Here is a 21,082-nt window from a genome sequence, read left to right on the forward strand (position 1 = left end):
CAATTGTGGGGCAAACACACATGAGGCCAGAGTCAATGGAAGAGGGAGTGTAGGGCTGGAGGTGGTTAGAGAGATAATGCTATGAAGAAGGTATTTAAACAGATGAGATTTTAAATTTAAAGATTTGGGAACCAATGTAAGCCAGCAAGGATGGGGGCAATGAGAGTGGGAGACTTGATACAGGACAGGACTAGGGCAGCAGAGAGCTTTTGATGAGCTGATGTTTATGGAAAGATGAGGATGGCAGGCTATCCACGAGAGCATAGTCATCTCCAGCTTCTATTCAAAGACATGAATAAGGGACTCTGCAGCAGATGCAGAGGTGGTATGTAGGCTGGTGACAGCAGAGGTGGAAGTAGGTGGTCCTCGTAACAGGGGTCAGAATATCGCTGAGGTTGCGAACATTCTGATTCAGCAAAGATGGTGAGCGAGGAGGTGGATAGAATCAGGGCCTGTGGCTGAAGACAATGGCTTCAGTCTTCCCAAATAGGTAGGAAGGAGAACTTTTTAGTGATTTTCACCACCTCAGGACATCCCGAATCACTTTACAGCCAATTACGTACTTTAGAAGCGTAGTCACCGTTGTAACATAGGAAATGCAGCAGCCAATTTCCACGCAGCAAACATGTGGAAGCTGGCCAGATGTCTACAGATAATGCTAACACAGGTCAGCAAGTAGATGAGGAACAGGTAGCTGCCTGGGGACTCAAGATAACTGCAGGGGCGGCAAGAGAAGCCATTGCTGGAGATATTTTGACTAAAAATTAATAGGCAAGAGGCAGGCATCACCAAATCAGGTTGTGACTAAGAACGGCTCGCAGTTTAATGAAAATTTCCCCATGTAACTGAGTATCATTTTAACCTCGTAAAAGATGTTCAGTTCTTGCTTGACAGAGGAATTTGATCTGGTTTGTTTAAACATCTTTCAGTAATTACACAACACAATACCCCTATAGAAGGGGAACCTTTAGTTTAGATTTAAAAGTGGATTCAGTTCTTACCGTTTTGTTTTGTTGCCTGAAGGAGATGTCAAAAAAGTCTGGATCTCAGGATTAGTGCAAGCAGCAAGTAGTGAAGGCTCCTTTTCTTCTTTTATGCCTAGCAGACTACACAGCTCACTGTAATCCATCACCTAATATTTAGCACAAAGTAGGGTTAATAGAAAAGGAATACAATAGCCACATTTCTACCTCAACATACTGTGAACTTGAACATTTAGCCTGGCTTCACATTTATTGGTTTATTAGCATTAAACATTTGCACTGCCAAAATGTGTTCGAGAACTTTGATTAGTAGGTTTCCTGCTCATCGAGGAAGGTGGCATTCTTGGATTGAGTCCTGGGGAATGAGGTGGGTCAAGTGGTGAATTTCAGTTGGAGAGCATCTTGGGAATAATGATCATAGTATCATAAGATTTAGATTAGTTATGGAGAAGGACAAGGAGCAATCTAGAATAAACACTCATTGGGGGGGTGCGGGGGGCTAATTTCCACAAACTGAGGAGAGATTTGGCCTGGATAAATTGGAGTCAGACTGGCAGGCAGAAATGCAAGAGCAATGGGTGGCCTTTAACAAGATGGTTTGGGTACTGTCCCATGTGGAGTGGGGGGGGGGGGAGGGCAACCAAAGCCAGAGCTCCCTGGATGACAAAAGAGTTAGAGAATAGGATGAAGTAGGTGTCAGTTCAATAATACAAAGGAGAATCAGGCAGACTATAAAAAGTAGAGCGTAGTGAGAAAGGAAATATGGGGCAAAGCGACAGTACGAGAACAGATTGTCAGCAAGCATAAAAAGGAATACGAAGATCTTCTATAGGCATATTAACTGTACTAGGGCTGCCAGAGGGGCCGATGTAGGTCCAAAATGGAGATCTATTAAGAGGCAAATTACATGACTGAGGTACTAAATGAGTACTTTGCATCAGTGTTTATCAATGAAGAGGACTTTGCCAAAGCTACAATAAATAAGGTTGTCGGAATACTAGATGTGATAAAAATAGACTGAGGAAGGTACTAGAAATGTTGGCAATAGACAAGACACCCAATCCACATGGGGTGCATCCTAGGTTGCTGAGGGAAGTAATGGTAGAAATTGCAGAGGTGCTGGCCACAATCTTCCAATCCTCCTTAGATACAGGATAAGTGCCAGACGATGGAAAATGTTACATAGATAGAGATAGAGAAGTTTGAAGTATCATCACATTAGGCTCGTTAGCAAAATTGAAGCCTATGGGATAAAAGGAGCAGTAGCAACAGGGATGCAAAATTGGCTAAGGGACAGAAAACAGTTGTAGTGAATGGCTGTGGAGGGAGGTATACTGTGGTGCTTCCCAGGGTTCAGTACTAGGGCCTCTTCTGTTTTTGATATACAGGGTACATTAATGACTTGGACTGGAGTACAATTTTTGAAACTCGCAAGTGTAGTAACGGTGTGGAAGATCGTAATAGACTTCAAGACAGACAGAAGGTGGAATGGGTGGCCACATGGCAGATAAAAATCAATGCGGAGAAGTGTGAGGTGATCATTTTTGGTAGGAAGGATGAGGAGAGACAATACAAACTAAAATGGTATAATTTTAAAGGGGGTGCAAGAAGAGTGTGTTGGGGGTGTTTGTACACAAATCTACACAAAGCAGTTAATAAAGCATATGGAATCCTGGGCTTTATAAATATAGGCAGAAGGCTTTGAAGAGGGTACAGAAGAGATTTACGAGAATGGTTCCAGAGATGAGGAATTACAGTTGCATGGATAGACTGAAGAGGTTGGGGTTCTTAGAGGATGTAACAAGCAGGGTGGATAAGGGGAAACCAGTGGATGTGGAAAATTTGGATTTCAAGGCATTCGATAAGGTGCCACATAAAAGGTTACTGCACAAGATAAAAGTTCACGGGGTTGGGAGTAATATATTAGCATGGATAGAGGATTGGCTAACTAACAGAAAACAGTCGGGATAAACAGGTCATTTTCCGGTGGGCAAACAGTAATTAGTGGGGTGCCACAGGGATCGGTGCTGAGGTCTCAACTATTTACAATCTATATTAATGACTTGGATGAAGGGACTGAGTGTAATGTAGCCAAGTTTGCTGATGATACAAAGATGGGTGGCAAAGCAAATTGTGAGGACATTAAAAATCTACAACGGGATATAGACAGGCTAAGTGAGTGGGCAAAAATGTGTCAGATGGAGTATAATGTAGGAAAATGAGGTTAAGGCACTTTGGCAGAAAAAAAATTAGGAAAACAGATAATTTAAATGGAGAAAAATTGCAAAGTGCTTCAGTACAGAGGGACCCGAGGGTCCTTGTGCATGAAACACAAACGGTTAGTATGCAGGTACAGAAAGTAAGCAGGAAGGCAAATGGAATGTTGGCCTTTATTGCAAGGAGGATGGAGTATAAAAGCAGATAAGTCATGCTACAACTGTACAGGGTATTGGAGAGGCCACATCTGGAGTACTGCATGCAGTTTGGGGTCTCCATATTTAAGGAAGGATATACTTGCATTGTTCAGAGAAGGTTCATTAGGTTGATTCCGGAGATGAGGGGGTTGACTTAGGAAGATCGGTGGATTAGGGTGGGCCTATATTCATTGTTGTTCATAAGAATGAGGTGATCTTATCGAAACATAAAAGATAGAGGGGGCTGGACAAGACGGATGCAGAGATTATATATCCACTCACTGGGAGGAAACTAAAACTAGGGGGCAGAGTCTCAGAATAAGGGGGCCACCCATTTAAATCTGAGATGAGGAGGAATGTCCTCCGAGGTTGTAAATCTGTGGAATTCACTGCCCCAGAGAGCTGTAGGGGCTGGGTCATTGAATATATTTAAGGCGGATAACGCCAGATTTGAGAGAGATACAGGAATAAAGGGTTATGGGGAGCGGGCAGGGAAATGGAACTGAGTCCATGATCAGATCAGCCATGATCTTATTAAATGGTGGAGCAGGCTCAAGGGGTCAAATGGCCAACTCCTGCTCCTATTGTGTTCTTGTGTTGTTCTCCTTAGACCAGAGACGGCTAAGAGGAGATTTGATTGGTGCTTAAAAGCCTGAGTAAATAGAGAAACAGTTTCCAATGGCTGAAGGGTCAATAAGGGCACAGATTTAAGGTGATTTGTAAAAGAACCACTGGAGATATGAAAAAACACTTTAGGCAACAAAAGGTTAGGAATTGGAATGTACTGCTCGATAGAGTGGCGGAAACATTCAGTAGCAGCTTTCAAAAGTGAATTGGATAAATGAGAAAAAAAAATTGCAGGGAAATGGGGAAAGAACCAGCGAGTGGGACTAACTGGATTACTCTTCGAAAGAGCTGGCGCAAATGTGATGGACCTCTTGTGCTGTACTATTCTATGAAATTAAAAATCAAGAAAGCATGGGAGAGACTTGCATTTATATAGTACATACTTCAACTGTCACAAACCACCTCTCATACAAAGAATTTGAAGTGAAGCGATTATATAGGTTGGCATGGCAACCATTTCACATACAGACAGTCCACAACAATGAGCTGAATTCAGTTAGTCTGCTTTTTTGGTGGTATTGGTCAGCAATTCTTCTTGAACCAGGCTACAGGAAGAACTCTATACTCTTTTCAAATGGGATCTTCAACATGCCACCCGAACGACCGACAGACAGACAGGGCATCAATTTAACATCTCAACTTTAGGGCAGAACCTTTGACAATGTAGTACACCCCTTAGTGAAGCACTGAGGGTTAGCCAAGTCTTGGGAATAGCAGCAAAGCTTTCAATTGGTCCTACTCATGAACTCCTTCCACAACCCCTCTGCCTTTTTACCTTAATTTCAAAACCTCTCTCTTCAGTCACCTCTCCCACACAGGCTCAGCAGTTGTTCTTCCTCCTCCTCAAACACCACGCTACATTAAAAAAGGTACTGTACAAATGATGCCTCGATCTCAGCATCTTCTCTGAATAATGTTCAACCTATCCAGCGGTCGGAGACTATGCTGTATAGTATGATGGCAATTAACTGCTCCAAAACTTCATTTAATTTAGTTTTAAAGAAAACGAATAGGATAGAATAATAAAACATTTATGTAGGCAAGTGTTCATTTTACACTTTGCTAGTCCTTTAAGAAAACCATTTAACTCAATACATCTATAAAATGCCAGGAAAGAAAATTAGGAAACCAATGTCCACCAACCCTCATTTTAATCTGTTCTCCCCCCTTCGCTGATACAAAATGTTGGAATGACTGCGTTCAAGGCAGCAAGTTACAAATGATCCAGAAAAAATATAGACCAAGACATTCATTTAACATGTAGTTTGTTTGGCATCTTCACTTGTGCATCATTCTTTTTAAATTGGCAATCCAAAATGAGCATAATTGCCCATCTGATTTAGTTAAGTAACAATTCCATGGCTGTCAATGCATCACATTATTGGAATGTTTATTTATTAATAATGTCAGTTTATCTGCCCACAGCAATGTACCTTCTCCTTGCTAATTTGCTGATGGCGTTCATCTTCAAATCGTTGCTTTACTGCAGTCAGAGACACATGCCTGTAATCCCTGGGCACTTCATTATGGAAGCTAATAGAAACAGTTTTTGAATAAATTATAATGCTGAAGAGTTTGTTACCGAACTCACAACACAGTGCTACCCCAATGACAAATGCACACGATTAAATTAAAAATAAGTGGAATTAAACAGAAAGATGGCCCTATACCACTATATGCCAAATAAATTTGGAAATTAACTTGTATAAAAACCTGCCAATAGTTGGAGATTAAATATCAATCTTGTATACAGCAATTAGCCACGGGGAAGCAGAAGAGAAAACACATTTGCGATAAGTCTTTATGTACAGTTTCTTAAAATACACAAAGCTGTGATTTATGCAGATATACACTGTAGAGAAATATTAAACGTTGCCTTTAAAACAGCACTATATGTTTAGTGACTTGTGTTACCCAATTAGTTGAAATATTGTAATATAAAGCAATGCAGCACTAATGGCCCCTGAAGATTAACGAGACCGAAGTGAACATCTCATTAATTCTGTTCAAACATCTAACTCCCAATATATGTCTTCTCCCTCTCCCGTGCAATGAAGTCAAGTTTCTTCAGTGGGTTAATGCAGAAAGACTGTCCAGAATGAGTGGCATAAAAGCAGGGCAATTAATATTAAAAAAGCAAAGAGGGACAAGAATTTATATGTATGGAATTAGACAATTCTACATCACTATGTGCTGTGTACACCACTTACATCCTACCTGGGGGTACTGGTGCATGAAACGCAAAAGGATAGTATGCAGGTACAGCAAGTGATCAGGAAGGCCAATAGTATCTTGGCCTTTATTGCAATGGGAATAGAGTATAAAAGCAGGGAAGTCTTGCTACAGCTATATAAGGTATTGGTGAGGCCACACCTGGAATACTGCATGCAGTTTTGGTTTCCATATTTACGAAAGGATATACTTGCTTTGGAGGCAATTCAAAGAAGGTTCACTAGGTTGTTTCCAGGGATGAGAGGTTTGACTTGTGAGGAAAGATTGAGTAGGTTGGGTTTCTACTCATTAGAATTCAGAAGAATGAGAGGTGATCTTATCAAAACAAATACGGTTATGGAAGGGGCTTGACAAGGTGGATGCAGAGAGGATGTTTCCACTGATGGGAGAAGACTAGAACTAGAGGGCATGATCTTAGAATAAGGGGCCACCCATTTAAAACAGAGATGAGGAGAAATTTCTTTTCTCAGAGGGTTGTGGATCTGTGGAATTCGCTGCCTCAGAGAGCTGTGGAAGCTGGGACATTGAATACATTTAAGACAGAAATAGACAGTTTCTGAAACGATAAAGGGGTTATGGGGAGCGGACAGGGAAGTGGAGCCGAGTCCATGATCAGATCAGCCAAGATCTTATTGAATGGCGGAGCAGACTCGAGGGGCCATATGGCCTACTCCTGTTCCTATTTCTTATGTTCTTATAAGCCACACAGACGATTAGTTGGATATTTGGCAGCTCTCACCATTTTTTATGTAGATTTACTACACACGGAATTAGATTCTCCAATGTGAAACCAGTGGATTCCGCTAGCTGACTTGACCATGGGAGGGCTAAAAGGGAGGGGAGAAAAATAAAGGCTTTAAAGCTCAGTTACAGTAATGGCAGGTTCTGAACTTTCAATTAGAGTTGTTGTGGAACAGTACAGTTCACCCTCATGCCTTTATTTTACTGGACAATAGTAACATTGTAATGAGACTACACAGGTTTCTGCCTCTGATACACCCATGAAGTAGGTTGTGCATAATATGTACATGAACATAGGGTTGCAAAGATTGTTTCTTATAGTCTTCATTATTCAAATGATACCCATCCTTCACAGCAAGTACATTAAGCCCAACTTGGATAGTTTGATCCCATTGAAACTACTTGATGTTAGATTGGCAGTGCCAAATGTGGTTTCCTGCTCCCTTGCCCTAAAAAAGACCCAGAATCTTCAGTGCTTGATCATTTTAGTCTGAAGTTAAACCGAAATTAACTAACCAAAAACTATTAAACCTACCCAGCAGGATTGGATTGTGTTTGGAACCAGAACTTTACAGTACAGGCAGCTGCCATCTAGCTCACGTGTTTGCTAGAGCAATCTAAAACTAATTCCACTGCCCTGTACCTGCCTTTGCATCAAATATTTATCTACTTTCCTTAGAAGCTGCAATGCATGCCCATTGGCAAGGTATTCCATACTCTAATAACACGACATCATGGACATTTCTCCAAACCTCTCTTTCTTCCTTCTTAGGCAGTCCCCAGGAGTGGAGGGTGACTTGCTTCCACAATAATACAAGGTCTAGGGTGACTAATGAGTCCTATGCGGGATCTACAGACTGTCACAGGTGGGGCGGATGGGTGGGGTGCTTGGTTTGTCGTACGCTCCTTCCGCTTTTTGTACATGGCTTCCTTGTGCTCCCAACGAAAAAAACTCAGTGTTCGCTGCCTTCTCGAATGCTTCTCCTCCACTTTGAGCGGTCATGGGCCAGGGATTCCCAAGAGTCGGCGGGGGTGTTAAATTTTTTCCAAAGAGGCTTTGAGTGAGTCTTTGAAGCATTTTCTCTGCCTTCCTGGGACACACTTGCCGTGATGGAGCTCGGAATAGAGTGCTTGTTTCAGAAGTGTTGTATCAGGCACGTGGACAATGTGGCCCGTCCATCGGAGCTGATCGAGGCATTGATCACGCTCAATGCTGGGATGTTGGCTGGAGAGGGATCCCAGACATTGGTACACCCATCCTGCCGATGGATTTACAGGATTTTGTGGAGGCAGCATTGGTGGTACTTCTCTAGTGCTTTGAGGTGCCACACTGTCCATGTACATTGTCCATGTCTCTGAAGCATATAGGAGGGCGGGTATCAACCCCTCCACTCATTCTTTGGTGACAATTTTAAATTGATGACCCTGATCACGAATTCCCCAATCACAGGGTGATAAGGAAAGACCGTTTCCTAGCAAGGCTTCATAATTTTATTAAATCTCCTCTTAGCTTTCTCTGAAGTCAAAATAATTCCACTACTTCAAGTCTCCCCTCAAATATAGATAATTAGCATTATCATTGAAAGCATACCATATGCAGTATGCTTTCCATGAGTTCTATAATGGGCTACCCAAAAAGGTGCACAACATTCTTGCACCACTATTGCTACATACAAATTTATCACCTCTGCACCTCTATTCCTAAAACGCAAAATACAACTAGCCAAAATGAAATTACACACACTTGAGCAAAAAGGGAGGCAATACAGTGCTCCAAATGCCCAAATGCAAAACAGCTACATGTTAGAACAAAGGTGGACCCAGTCCTCAACCCTAGGGTAACCACTTGCAACCCTTCTGCAATCCAAGCAATATCCGTGACCCCAAATCACTTATCTAACTACCCCTGAGGCTACATTTCCTCTTGCTCCACGCCCAAAATTTTCTAACAGACTTCCTTATTGAATACCCTATGCACACCGACTGCATTTATTTTATCTATCTAATTAGCCACTTTACAATTAAAACTCCAGTCAAACACTGCACTCCTTTACCAAATCCACACCGGCTCAATTACTTTGTGCATTTCTCAATACTCACTAATTTACTTGAATATAGATTTGTAAGTATTTGCCCACAACTGACAGACCAAATACTCTATAGTGGTGCAGTTTATCCTGTTTATTCATTTCTCCCATCGGCCTGCCTCTCTGTGCTTTCAGACAGCTTATTTGACAAGTTTTGGATGAGCTGTCATTTGTTCCAAATGAATATACAAAGACTGAAGCCATTGCCACAAATTCCATACCCTCACTACTGACTCCATTCTCTAGCCACCATTCTCAGCACTTCATCATACCATTTGACATTGAGCTGAGCCTTCAAGTCTATATCCCATCATCACAAAAAACACTTCCACCTCCGTATCATCCAGCTCAGCCACTATGCCACTTAGACCCTTCATTCATGCTTTTGTCACCTTCAGATGTCATTACTGCAATGCTCTCCCAGCCAGCCTCCCTCTGCTGTCTATATCCACAATAGAGTTCCATACACCTGCCACATCTATCTATTGCATTTTAGTGGCATTTGACACCAAGTTCCAGTTTAAGAAAAAAAAACAGATAGACCACATATCCGTTAACTAAAATTTTATATATCAGAATGGGTCCACCCATGTTTTGAAAGCTGAATTTAAGTCATAAATAGACTGACTATACAAAGAAATAGGAATAAAACAATTCCTCCTGTATATTAACATTTTCCAACACACAGGAACCACTAAGTGGCTCATTTTTAAATGTTGCTGACTCGAAGAGTTACCAGGAAACAAGACACTGTACACTAATTATGATCTATTACCAGTATACAAACCTTGTTTGTGAAGTACTCGTGCTAATAATAAGGCGGCTGCAGCTGTCATGGCAGGGGAATAAACAGAGATGTCTGTATACAGCAGTGAAAGTTCACAGATGTAGTTAAAGAGATGCATAGTGTGTCTTTCTATTGGAGCTACTGCCAGCAGCACCTCTGCGTAATCTAGAATGGTAGGTGTCTGCAAAAAAAAAATGGACTGGTTATTTGCATGAATATTGTGCACGGCATGCAGTACCCCACCATTGTTGCCTGCATCAGCCACGCTTTCAACTCCAGGGGGGATGGGGGGGGAGGAAGAGCGTGAGCGAGTAGGTGGGGCGAGAAGAGCTTGCAAGGGAGCGCGCGGAGGGAAGAGAACACGGGGAGAGAGCATGCGAGCTGAGGGTCCGGGGGGGGGGGGGGGGGGGAATGTTGAGAGCGCGAGGGAGGAGGTGGGAGAAGAGCAAGCGTGAGGGTAGATTGAGGGGGGGGCGGGAGGAAAGAGAGGAGGAGGATAAGAGCATGAGAGAAGGGGAGCACAAGGGAAGAGGGGGTGGGGAAGAGTGCAAGTGTGCATGCGGGGAGAAGCGAGCCCCCCCCCCCCCCCCCCCATATCATTTATGTAGCAGTAAAGCAAGCAGGGGAGATGAGGTCTGGTCTGCTCACGGGACTGCCATGTGACACCAAATACGAGAGAATATTCAGTGCAGATTTGTAAAATTTGTACCATTTAGTGAAGTAGATTGTTTATGTTTAAGAAATCACAATTACCAAGCTGGTTTTGTTAAATCTATTGTTGTGCTTTTCATTGCTAGAAAAAGCCACCTGGTTCAGTTCTACATGACTTTTGTACTCACTCACTTTGATTTTTCCTCGAAGTGCTGAAATGATCTCTCCCATCATTCGCACTAGATCCTCATATTTGTATGTGTTGTCCGTAAGCCAGACAGCTTCACGAATAGTTAGGATCTCTTTACTAATAAACCTATGGAGAAATATACCTAAATAAGAAATCTGTATAGACTTAGAATCATATATAACTCAAAATGCTCTTGTTGTTTAAAGTTTATGCCATTTCAACTTTACCGTGTGCAGATAACCATACAAGCTATCCCCAACAGCTGGAGTCGGCCCCTGGGTACAGAACGCAGCATAAGGTACCGATCCACATTTGTCACTGTGACATGCAGGCACTTGCTGGAGAAATCCTTCATGCTAGTCACCTCCACTAACCAATCAATTAGAATATATCTGTAGAGATGGAGAACTATTGGTTATATCACAGCTATTTCAGTGCAGCTTTAAGATAATTTGTTCCTGCATGCTGCCATTAAAATGGCAAACTTTTTCATGGTAGATCTACATATATCAGTTATTTTTTTTTCTAAACCATTCATTATCAAATGCTTCTGCAAATCAAGGTATAAATCAACTACGCTATCTTCAAGCACCAGTTTGAGGACTTCAACAAAACTCAGCAAGACAGGACCTACTTTTCCTGGGTATCTTTAGTAGCCTCCAAACTCTTCTATCCCACATCCCCTGAAAGGCTCACCAACTGCTTCATCAAAGTAAAACTCTTTCAGTCCTATAATTGCCAACAGCAGACCAATACCAGCCCCCTCCAATCCGTGGCAACAATATCTATTACACATCAGTTGACTGAGCTGCAAAGGCACGAACAGTCCCTGAAAGTTCAAATCAGTCAGCTTGCTTTAGGTTTGTCATAAAAGCATCATATACCTGATGCATCTGAATTAGTTAGTCATAGCTTAATGGAAGCCTCTCTCTCCCCCAGCAAAAATTCAGAAGCAATAATCAGTTACATAGAAAACATAGAAAATAGGTGCAGGAGCAGGCCATTCAGCCCTTCTAGCCTGCACCGCCATTCAATGAGTTCATGGCTGAACATGAAACTTCAGTACCCCCTTCCTGCTTTCTCGCCATACCACTTGATCCCCCGAGTAGTAAGGACTTCATCTAACTCCCTTTTGAATATATTTAGTGAATTGGCCTCAACTACTTTCTGTGGTAGAGAATTCCACAGGTTCACCACTCTCTGGGTGAAGAAGTTTCTCCTCATCTCGGTCCTAAATGGCTTACCCCTTATCCTTAGACTGTGACCCCTGGTTCTGGACTTCCCCAACATTGGGAACATTCTTCCTGCATCTAACCTGTCTAAACCCGTCAGAATTTTAAACGTTTCTATGAGGTCCCCTCTCATTCTTCTGAACTCCAGTGAATACAAGCCCAGTTGATCCAGTCTTTCTTGATAGGTCAGTCCCACCATCCCGGGAATCAGTCTGGTGAATCTTCGCTGCACTCCCTCAATAGCAAGAATGTCCTTCCTCAAGTTAGGAGACCAAAACTGTACACAATACTCCAGGTGTGGCCTCACCAAGGCCCTGTACAACTGTAGCAACACCTCCCTGCCCCTGTACTCAAATCCCCTCGCTATGAAGGCCAACATGCCATTTGCTAGTTAGTTTATGACATCACTGGATTCTCAGCCACGAGATGGGGACAATGCAACCAATAGGACTGGACTTCAAGTTATATTATATCGTTGTCAATAAAACAAGTTAAAGGCAAGAAAGAACAAAATTAAATATGCATAACAGGAGCAAGTCATTCAGCTCATCGAGCCTGTTCAGTCATTTAATCAGATCACAGTTGATCAGTACCTCAACTCCATTTACCCACTGTCGATTTGTCAAACCAGCATCCGCAACCTTTTGGGGGAAAAGTGTGGTCCAGATTCCCACTACCCTTTGGTGAAAGTGCTTCCTGATTTGCACTCCTGAATGGCCTAGCTCTAATTTTAAGATTTTGCCCTTGTTCTAGATTGCCCCACTAAAGGCAATAGTTTCTCTGTATCTACCCTATCAAATCCATTTAGCATTTTCAACACCTCAATTAGATGCAAATTCATGAAGTGCTACATAATTTTTTGATCAAGTGGAGCATAATTGACTAGTTTCTGTGCAACTTTAGATCAGCCCTCGGACAGAAGATTTCAGATCCAATTCTATGCACAGTTCCCATCAATAAATTATTAGATGAAAATATTTGCGCATTTACCTCATTGTGTCATTCATTCCCTTTTGCACTTTGAACATGTTCTGTTTGCAGGAAGGATGGGAAGACTGAAAAACTTGGGCCACAAGCGCTTTCGAAGCTTTAGACTTCATACCCAACAGGCTGGCACTTCCACAGGCTTTTGCTAATGACACCTAAAAAATATAAACATGATTCAAAAAACATTAAAGTATAATCTCAAGACTATTTGCAAGGCAGGAGACATACCCTCAATTTTTCTAAACACAGCTACTAGAACAAAGTCAGATGTAATCCCTCCAACATCTGTTGGAGTAAAAGAAATAGGCCGCTGGGCCCAACCAGTCTGCGTTGGAATTTATCCTCTACAAGAGCAGTAGTCTTGATTCCACACGCCACTGTTCCCATATCCATTCATATCAACCATCAATCTAATCTATTCTTAAATGTTGACATGGTCTCTGCTTCCATCAACAACTCTGGTAGTGCATACCACTTATCCTTTTGGATCAACTGCAGTTGACCAGACACCTGGTCATACTGTCTGGATGATCAGCAGGATGAGTCCCTTGAACTTTTCCTTTAGATTGGTGATCAAGGCAGAGATCCAGAATGAGCAAAAATCTGATAATTGTTGGAACTGCTAAGTAACAAAAATAAGAACCCTCAAGTTTTAGGTCTGGTAGAGTCTTTAAAGGACAGCTTGTGTATTTGCCATCAAGGAGTGTGAAATTCTGGATGAAATGAACAGTGAGAGGAGGTATAAAGGGGTTTAGCGGCTTTGAAAGTAGATTCGTCCCCAGGCCCGGATGAAATGCATCCCAGGTTGTTGAGCGAATAAAAGAGGAAATAGCAGAGGCCTTGACTATCATTTTGCAGTCCTCTTTGGATTTAGGCATGGTGTCAGAGGACTGGAGGAATGCTAATGTAGTACCCTTGTTTAAGAAGAGAGAAAGGGATAGGCTGAGTAATTACAGGCCTGTCAGCCTAACCTCAGTGGTGGGAAAATTATTGGAAAAAATCCTGAAAGACAGGTTAAATCTACATTTGGAAAGGCAAGGATTAATTAGGGACAGTCAGCACAGATTTGTTAAGGGAAGATTGTGTTTGACTAACCTGATTGAATTTTTTGAGGAGGTAACCAAGAGGATCGATGAGGGTAGTGTGTACGATGTAGTGTACATGGACTTTAGCAAAGCTTTTGATAAGGTCCCACATGGTACACTAGTCACGAAGGTTAAAGCCCATGGCATCCAGGGCAAAGTGGCTAGTTGGATCCAAAATTGGCTTCGAGGTAGGAAGCAAAGGGTAATGGTTGACAGATGTTTTTGTGACTGGGAGGATGTTTCCAGTGGGGTTCTGCAGGGCTCAGTAATGGGTCCCTTGTTTTTTGTGGTATATATCAATGATCTAGATTTGAATATAGGGAGTATGATTAAGAAGTTTGCAGAGGACACTAAAATTGGCTTGTATGGTTGATAATGAAGAGGAAAGTCATGAACTGCAGGAGGATATCAATCTACTGGTCAAGTGGGCAGAGCAGTGGCAAATGGAATTTAATTCAGAGAAGCGCAAGGTAATGCACTTTGGGAGGGCTAATAAGGAAAGGGTATATACATTAAGCGGTAGGCCACTTAAAAGTGTAGATGAACAAAGGGATCTTGGAGTGCTTGTCCAAAAGATCCCTGAAAGTAGCAAGCCAGGTGGATAAGGTGGTTAATAAGGCATACGGAATGCTTGCCTTTATTGGCCGAGGCATAGAATACAAGAGCAGGGAGGTTATGCTTAAATTGTATAATACTCTGGTTAGGCCACAGCTGGAGTACTGCGTGCAGTTCTGGTCACCGTATTATAGGAAGGACGTTATTGCATTAGAGAGGGTGCAGAGGAAATTTACTAGGATGCTGCCTGGAATGGAGAATCTTAGCTATGAGGACAGATTGGATAGGCTGGGTTTGGTCTCATTGGAACCGAGGGTGAGAGGAGACCTCATTTGAGGTGTACAAAATTTTGAGAGGCCTGGATATAGTGGATAAGCAAGGGCCTATTTCCCTTTGTGGAGGGGTCAATTATGAGGGGGCATAGTTTTAAGGTGGTTGGTGGAAGGTTCAGACGGGATTTGAGGGGAGGCTTCTTCACGCAGAGGGTTGTGGGGGTCTGGAACTCAGCCTTGAAGAGCGTGGATGCAGAAACCCTCACCACATTTAAAAATGGTGTTTGGATGGCCACTTAAAGTGACCTAAAACTGGTCAGTGGGATTAGACTGGATAACCGCGTTGGCTGGTGCAAATACGATGGTAAGTACTGCAGGGAATCGAATGCGGTCAAGTTGATCTCCTGGACTAGTTTCGATCGCTTGGATGGGTCGGAGAGTAATTTTCCCAGATTTCTTTTCTCCAATTGGTCTGGGTTTTGCCTCTCCCAGGAGATCAGACGGCTCTGGTTGGGGTGGTGTGTCGAATGTTTTGGTGCAAGGGGTGTCGCAGTTGTGTGGGGTGGACTGGTTGGGCTGGGTGCTCTTTACCTTTCCGCCATTGTTCATTGGTTTATATATAACCTTCAGGGCTGCTGACTGAGGGCCGTGTGGCTCTTTATCAGCCGGCGCAGACACGATGGGCTGAAATGGCCTCCTTCTGCACTGTAGATTTCTATGTTTCTACTATCTTTCTGCTTAGTACATTCAACAGCTTGAAAATCCTCAGACTGTCCCAAAAAAGTTACCTGCTCAACTCAGTTGCCATGAAACGGATGGGACAATGCCACCTCAGTATCCACCCACACATCTGAATAGACCACTTCATTCAGTGAACCACTCTACCAGAGACCCTCCAACGGTACAGCTTGTGGCATAGCTCAAAAATCAGATGGCAGAGGCAACAGCTCCTTTTCTGGAAGTAGAACTGGCCAGCCAAGGTGCTCACTTAGACTGCACATTTCCAGAATCACACTGTTCGTGCTTGAAGTTTTCCAGAAATGTCTAACTTTCTACCCAAACAGGCTCTCACTGTGAAAGGAGAAACTCCATCAATCACTCTAAATCAGATACAAATTTCATAGCCAATGCTGCAGTCCTGCCATCCATACCTAGTACACCCGTTGCAGAGTTCTCCCACACTTGAGTGTACCAAAGGTTTCCAAACCCAGATTTGGCTGGAAAAGACTGTCAAAAAGAAAGGAGTATGGAGATACCCATCACCATTGGAGAGTGTAATATTCTTTACTAGATGGGTATAAAGACCCAGGTATTAAGCCTTCTTTCCTTCCTACCCGGCTCATCCTACACAGCAGAACAGAAGTTAATCAGGCAATAGAATGCCAGATTTCTATGTTACGGGTTATTAACCCCAAGCAGTAATTCTGCAAATGAAACCATCCTTCCAACATTGTTGAATCCCACTGTAATATCCATGTATCAATTGAGGATTTAAAATGAAACTTACCAATTGGTCTGGTCAGCTAAGGTAAAGGAAATCAAGTTTTTGTTATTGTTGCACATACCTGCGCTTCCCAGCATCCTTTTGTTGCATAATCCCGGAGTTTTCTAAGGCTTTGCAGATGCCTACCAGGATCAGCCACCTAACACAAAAGTCATTTGTAAAAATTGAATAGTATGAAATATTTCAGGCTAGCATAGGGAACAGGACTCAAAAGACCTTTCACCATTTAAGCAAATCTTTCATAAAAGTAGAAACAGTCAAGAGGGCCTGATCCAAGATACAAAACTTAAAAAATAAAAGAGAAGTCGGAAAGTGCTTAATTTCGATTTCTTAATACAGCCAGCCTTTCCTGTTCCTCAGGATTTACTTGTTTCCACACGGTGGCCCATTTAACCTTCAAACTACTACTCTTAAACAAAAAGTACTTTCTAAAGTTATGGAAGATGTGAACTCATCCAACACATTGAAAGTTGTGGTCTAATCCACAATCATCTCTGCAGTACTATTGGTTTAATTTGTAGCTGTTTTTTAAAAATGCATTTTACCCAGAGGTTCATGCTGCTAGTTATTGTGGCTGCATCAATGATGGGGATTCCTACACATCCCATGGCAGCTCCACTGAATATAATGGGGTCCACAATGTTGAACTCGCCAGAAAGTGGATAAGCAACTACCCAAACCGGAGAAAACATTCTGCTGGTTATACTGAGGCAAGAGATCCAAAATTGGGCCATAATTCTAGGATTTCTTAACTGCTGTAAAATATTGAGTAATACAACTAATTTGCAGATCCTCAGCAACCTGCTTATTCACAGGAGACACCAAGTTAGCCACTAAACTACAATCCTTCAAGTGGTACAACCACTCCAGTTCCTTAAAAAGGTAGATGTGACAATTACAGGGGGCGGAGTGTTGGGAGATTCCAAGAGAAGAAAGAGGAGCCGTCACCCTCAGGAAGTTCACTAGTCTAATGAGGATCCTTATTCACAAGGCTCTGTCTCTGATTCGGTAGCACGTCAGGCACATGCAACAGCTGCACCAATAGCACGGAAAAATTAAAAAGCAAATCCGGTAGGTTAGTAAGCTTGCCCTCCAACAAGGCATATATGCTTGGGCATATGTGCTGTCCCCAGGAGGCAGTCAATAAGTGTACCTCAAGTCAAAGGGAAGGACTGGTTGACACTTGAAGGCACCTGGTGAATGCCAGCCCTATTGTCAGTCAAGAACAAGAAGTCAACATCCACCTGCACCAGCACAAGCTCCAGTTTCTTCAGGTATTGCCCAGTCTAAAGCTCAAACAGCATTAGCAAGCAGCCCACCAGTACTAAAAATTATACAGCAGGCAGATGGTACAAGCACCAAAAACAACCAATAGTGTACACACAGCCTTTTATGGCAATCCAAGTTGGCACCAGTTACCTGTTTAGCTTCACTCTGTATACCAATAGCTTACTGGAGACCTCAAGCAAAGCTTACCTACAGAACCAAAACAGCTCTTTTCTTCAAAGGTCAATAGGAGTCTTAAAGGATTATTGAACCATATTTTAGAACTTTCTGGCAAATTCTCAGTACATGCTGGATACTAAAATAACAAAGAATGTTTCAGAAGTCTCAAAAATAGTAAATCTAAACTTACTGCTTCTTTCTGGTTTGTCTCCCACAAGTAGTAAGAGCTTGGTAAACATCCATGACTGGACGATTCTTCAAACATTGATACAGCCTGCTTCTGTTTCTCATCATCCTAAATTGAAGTAAAAACTCAGTTCATTAAAAATTCAAATCTTAACACAATTATATAGCACCTTTAACATAGTAAAAACGTCCCAAGGCGCATCAAAGGGGCGATTAACAAAATTTGACATCCACAGGAGACATCAGGACAAGTGACCAAAAGCTTGGTCAAAAAGGTTAGATTTTAAGGAGCGTCTTGAAGGAGAGGGAGAGGTACAGGGAGGTTTACAGAGGAAATTCCAGAGCTCAAGGTCTAAGCAACTGAAGGCATGGTGGAGCGAATAAAAATCGGGGATGCGCACGAGACCAGAACTGGAGAAGCGCAGAGATCTGAGGATTGTAGTGTTGGAAGAGGTTACAGAGATAGATAGAGAGAGGCAAAGCTATGGAGCGATTTGAAAACATGGATGAGAATTTGGGAGTGCTTGGATGAGCTTAAGTTTACAGAGGGTACAAGGCGAAAGGCTGGCCAGGAGAGCATTGGAATATTTGAGTCTAGAGTTAACAAAGACATAGATGAAGATTTCAGCAGCAAATGAGCCAAGGCAGGAAATGGGCGATGTTATGGAAGTGGAAGTAGGATTAAATGTGATTCCAAGTTTAATTACCACAATACCAACCTCAAAGAGACTGAGAATTTTGGCTAAACAGTAAGTTAGGGACGCCTTCTTAGCCTAGAAAAAGAGGAACACCAAAAGTTAAGAGGTGGAAAAAATCTACCAAGTTTTATTACAAAGAATTCAGTGCATGGGCTCAATATGTTCCTTGAATAGTAACAAGGCTATTCTATCAAAGGGAAGGTCTTATTTCGACATCTGTTCTTTTACACAAGTCAGTTCTTAGTCAGCAAGGCATTCCAATTCCCATCAAATGTTACGTTGCAGATTAAGTAGGTCCAAAGAAATATGTGCAACTACATACCCAAGTCCATCTGCTCCTACACTCCATTTAAAATCCTTCAATTTAAAAAAAGGAACTCATGTGCTACAAAGCACTTTGGGACACCCTGGATAGATAAAACATGCTAAGTGAACAATGTTTTGTTCTTGGGATGAGACACACTGATGAGGCAATTATTTATTGCCCATTCCTACTTGCCTTGTATGCATCAACCACAGTGTGGGATTGGAGTCACATATGCAGAAGGTAGGATTTAAACTCACTGGGTTTAGATCTAGTACTATGATCACTTTCCCCTATTGCTACATGGAATTAAATATAACAAAAGCACAGAAAGAAATGATGTAAGACTTGTAGAGATGGATGGAGAATTGTAAATCAACCCATTTGGCTATTTAAAAGCTAGAAAACTCGACCTGACTAGATACTGTGAAGATTTCCCAGAAGAAAACAAATGAACAGTTAGAGCAACGTTTATTAATACAGATCCCAAAATATAGGACAATGCAGCAAGAACAGATTACAACACAGATAAAATTGATCAAGAAGACAATATTAAATATACTTACAGATTGCAACTGGCATTCGTTCTTTAAACTATCATAGACAACTGCCTTACAGCAACTCCCAGTCAGAGACCAGGGTGGTCTAATGAATAGCCAAACAAAGGGGTTAGCACCAACATTTAGACTTTCCGCTAGACTGAAGAAATGGGAGGCCTTCAGTCCATTCACTTCAGCACGGCCTTCATCAGAAACAGAAACTGAAAAAAGGGCTCAATTACTTTTATTATCAAAAAAAAAGCATGAAGTCATCTCATTTTAATCCATGAATTTAAAAAAGTGCTCAGTGTACCACATTATTTCATTTCAAATCCATATTTAAAAAGAATAAAGCACCCATCTACAATCCGAACATTTACTTCAAAGAGTAAGTGCTGTCAGTTCTGTATTCTAAATTGCACCATTGCAAAAATCAGTCTCCAATTTAGTGGGCATAAAACCAAATATCAAAGCCCGACACACAAACCAAATTTTGACCTTCGATTCCATTATTTTCCAATCTAGAAGGTCTTCCCTTACCACTAGCAACGAGCTCAGACACAAGATGACCAATGACAGCAACTGGTCCTCTGCACTTCTACCATAGGCAGCTTGGGAAAGGAGAAGAATTTGCACTGCATTGCATCAATGTGCTGCACTAGGCTAAAATTTAGCTTTTGTGCATTATGAACCATCAACCCAAGCAGTAATTTAATTTTTAGATCATATGCACAATTGTATCTGAAAGCTACTACACTTCATGCTACTAGTTAAGCTTGTACAGACCTATTGATGTTTTGTATAACTGAGTTATTCAAATGATTAGGAATTACAAAAGAATGGCACACATTAAAAAAAATGGAGATGGAATATGCAATTTACTCCCACAAGTTGTAGACCGTGGGCAGAGTCTCAAAAAAATGCTGTTCCGTAGTCCCCTCTGGAAGTACTTCATATTCACATCAATATTAGTTTTGGGACCACTTATCACAAAAATCAATGTCCCCATCTTCAAGAGAGCATTTTGCAGAAATTTTCATTAGAAAATAGACAGAAATCTCTTCAAAACCCAGAGTGATGACGTAATTGTGAGTTCCTTAAATGACCAATCACAACTGCTGTATTTGTCAGTACTGCAAAATCAGCCAATCACGGTCTCTGTACTAGATCGATTAGAGTTAGTGACTGCATGCACGTAGTTGCGGGAGCCAAAGGCAACATAATTCATTTTTCGTACTCAAACTGGATAACATTTTTCACGAGTGTTCATCAGTGGAAATTTACTGGAACTAGAGAAGCTAAAATTGTAGAGAATGCCATCGAAAGTTTCGATCTGGAGCTAGTTATTGCACCAGAAAGACTCGCAACAATCCCACATTCGATTGGCTATCATCGACAGTGCTACATGGATTTATCAGTGAAACGCAAGATCGACAGAGCCAAGAAGCAAGAAAGGGAAAATCAGAACTATGAACAAGTACACGTGATTTTACAGTATTTCCCATGAAACCGTTACATTTGTGGTCTTCCAATCCGCTGGGACCTCTCCTGCTTCACAAGTT

General features: G+C 41.9%; 1 protein-coding gene across 2 annotated transcripts in view; it reads right to left on the minus strand.

Moving 5' to 3' along the window:
- Positions 1-21,082, minus strand: part of ccnf (cyclin F) — a 49,717-nt gene that overhangs the window by 6,567 nt on the left and 22,068 nt on the right. For both annotated transcript variants that reach the window (XM_070900876.1, XM_070900875.1), the window contains exons 5-15: positions 19,548-19,741; positions 18,699-18,752; positions 17,984-18,088; positions 16,409-16,486; positions 12,935-13,086; positions 10,940-11,104; positions 10,715-10,838; positions 9,872-10,052; positions 6,996-7,083; positions 5,458-5,557; positions 1,002-1,132 (exon numbers count right to left, since the gene is read on the minus strand). In XM_070900876.1, coding sequence (XP_070756977.1) covers positions 1,002-1,132; positions 5,458-5,557; positions 6,996-7,083; positions 9,872-10,052; positions 10,715-10,838; positions 10,940-11,104; positions 12,935-13,086; positions 16,409-16,486; positions 17,984-18,088; positions 18,699-18,752; positions 19,548-19,741 — 1,372 coding nt within the window. The remainder of the gene's footprint in view (positions 1-1,001; positions 1,133-5,457; positions 5,558-6,995; positions 7,084-9,871; positions 10,053-10,714; positions 10,839-10,939; positions 11,105-12,934; positions 13,087-16,408; positions 16,487-17,983; positions 18,089-18,698; positions 18,753-19,547; positions 19,742-21,082) is intronic.

This window comes from Pristiophorus japonicus, chromosome 15, assembly GCF_044704955.1.
Source record: "Pristiophorus japonicus isolate sPriJap1 chromosome 15, sPriJap1.hap1, whole genome shotgun sequence".
NCBI classification, from domain to species: Eukaryota; Metazoa; Chordata; class Chondrichthyes; family Pristiophoridae; genus Pristiophorus; species Pristiophorus japonicus.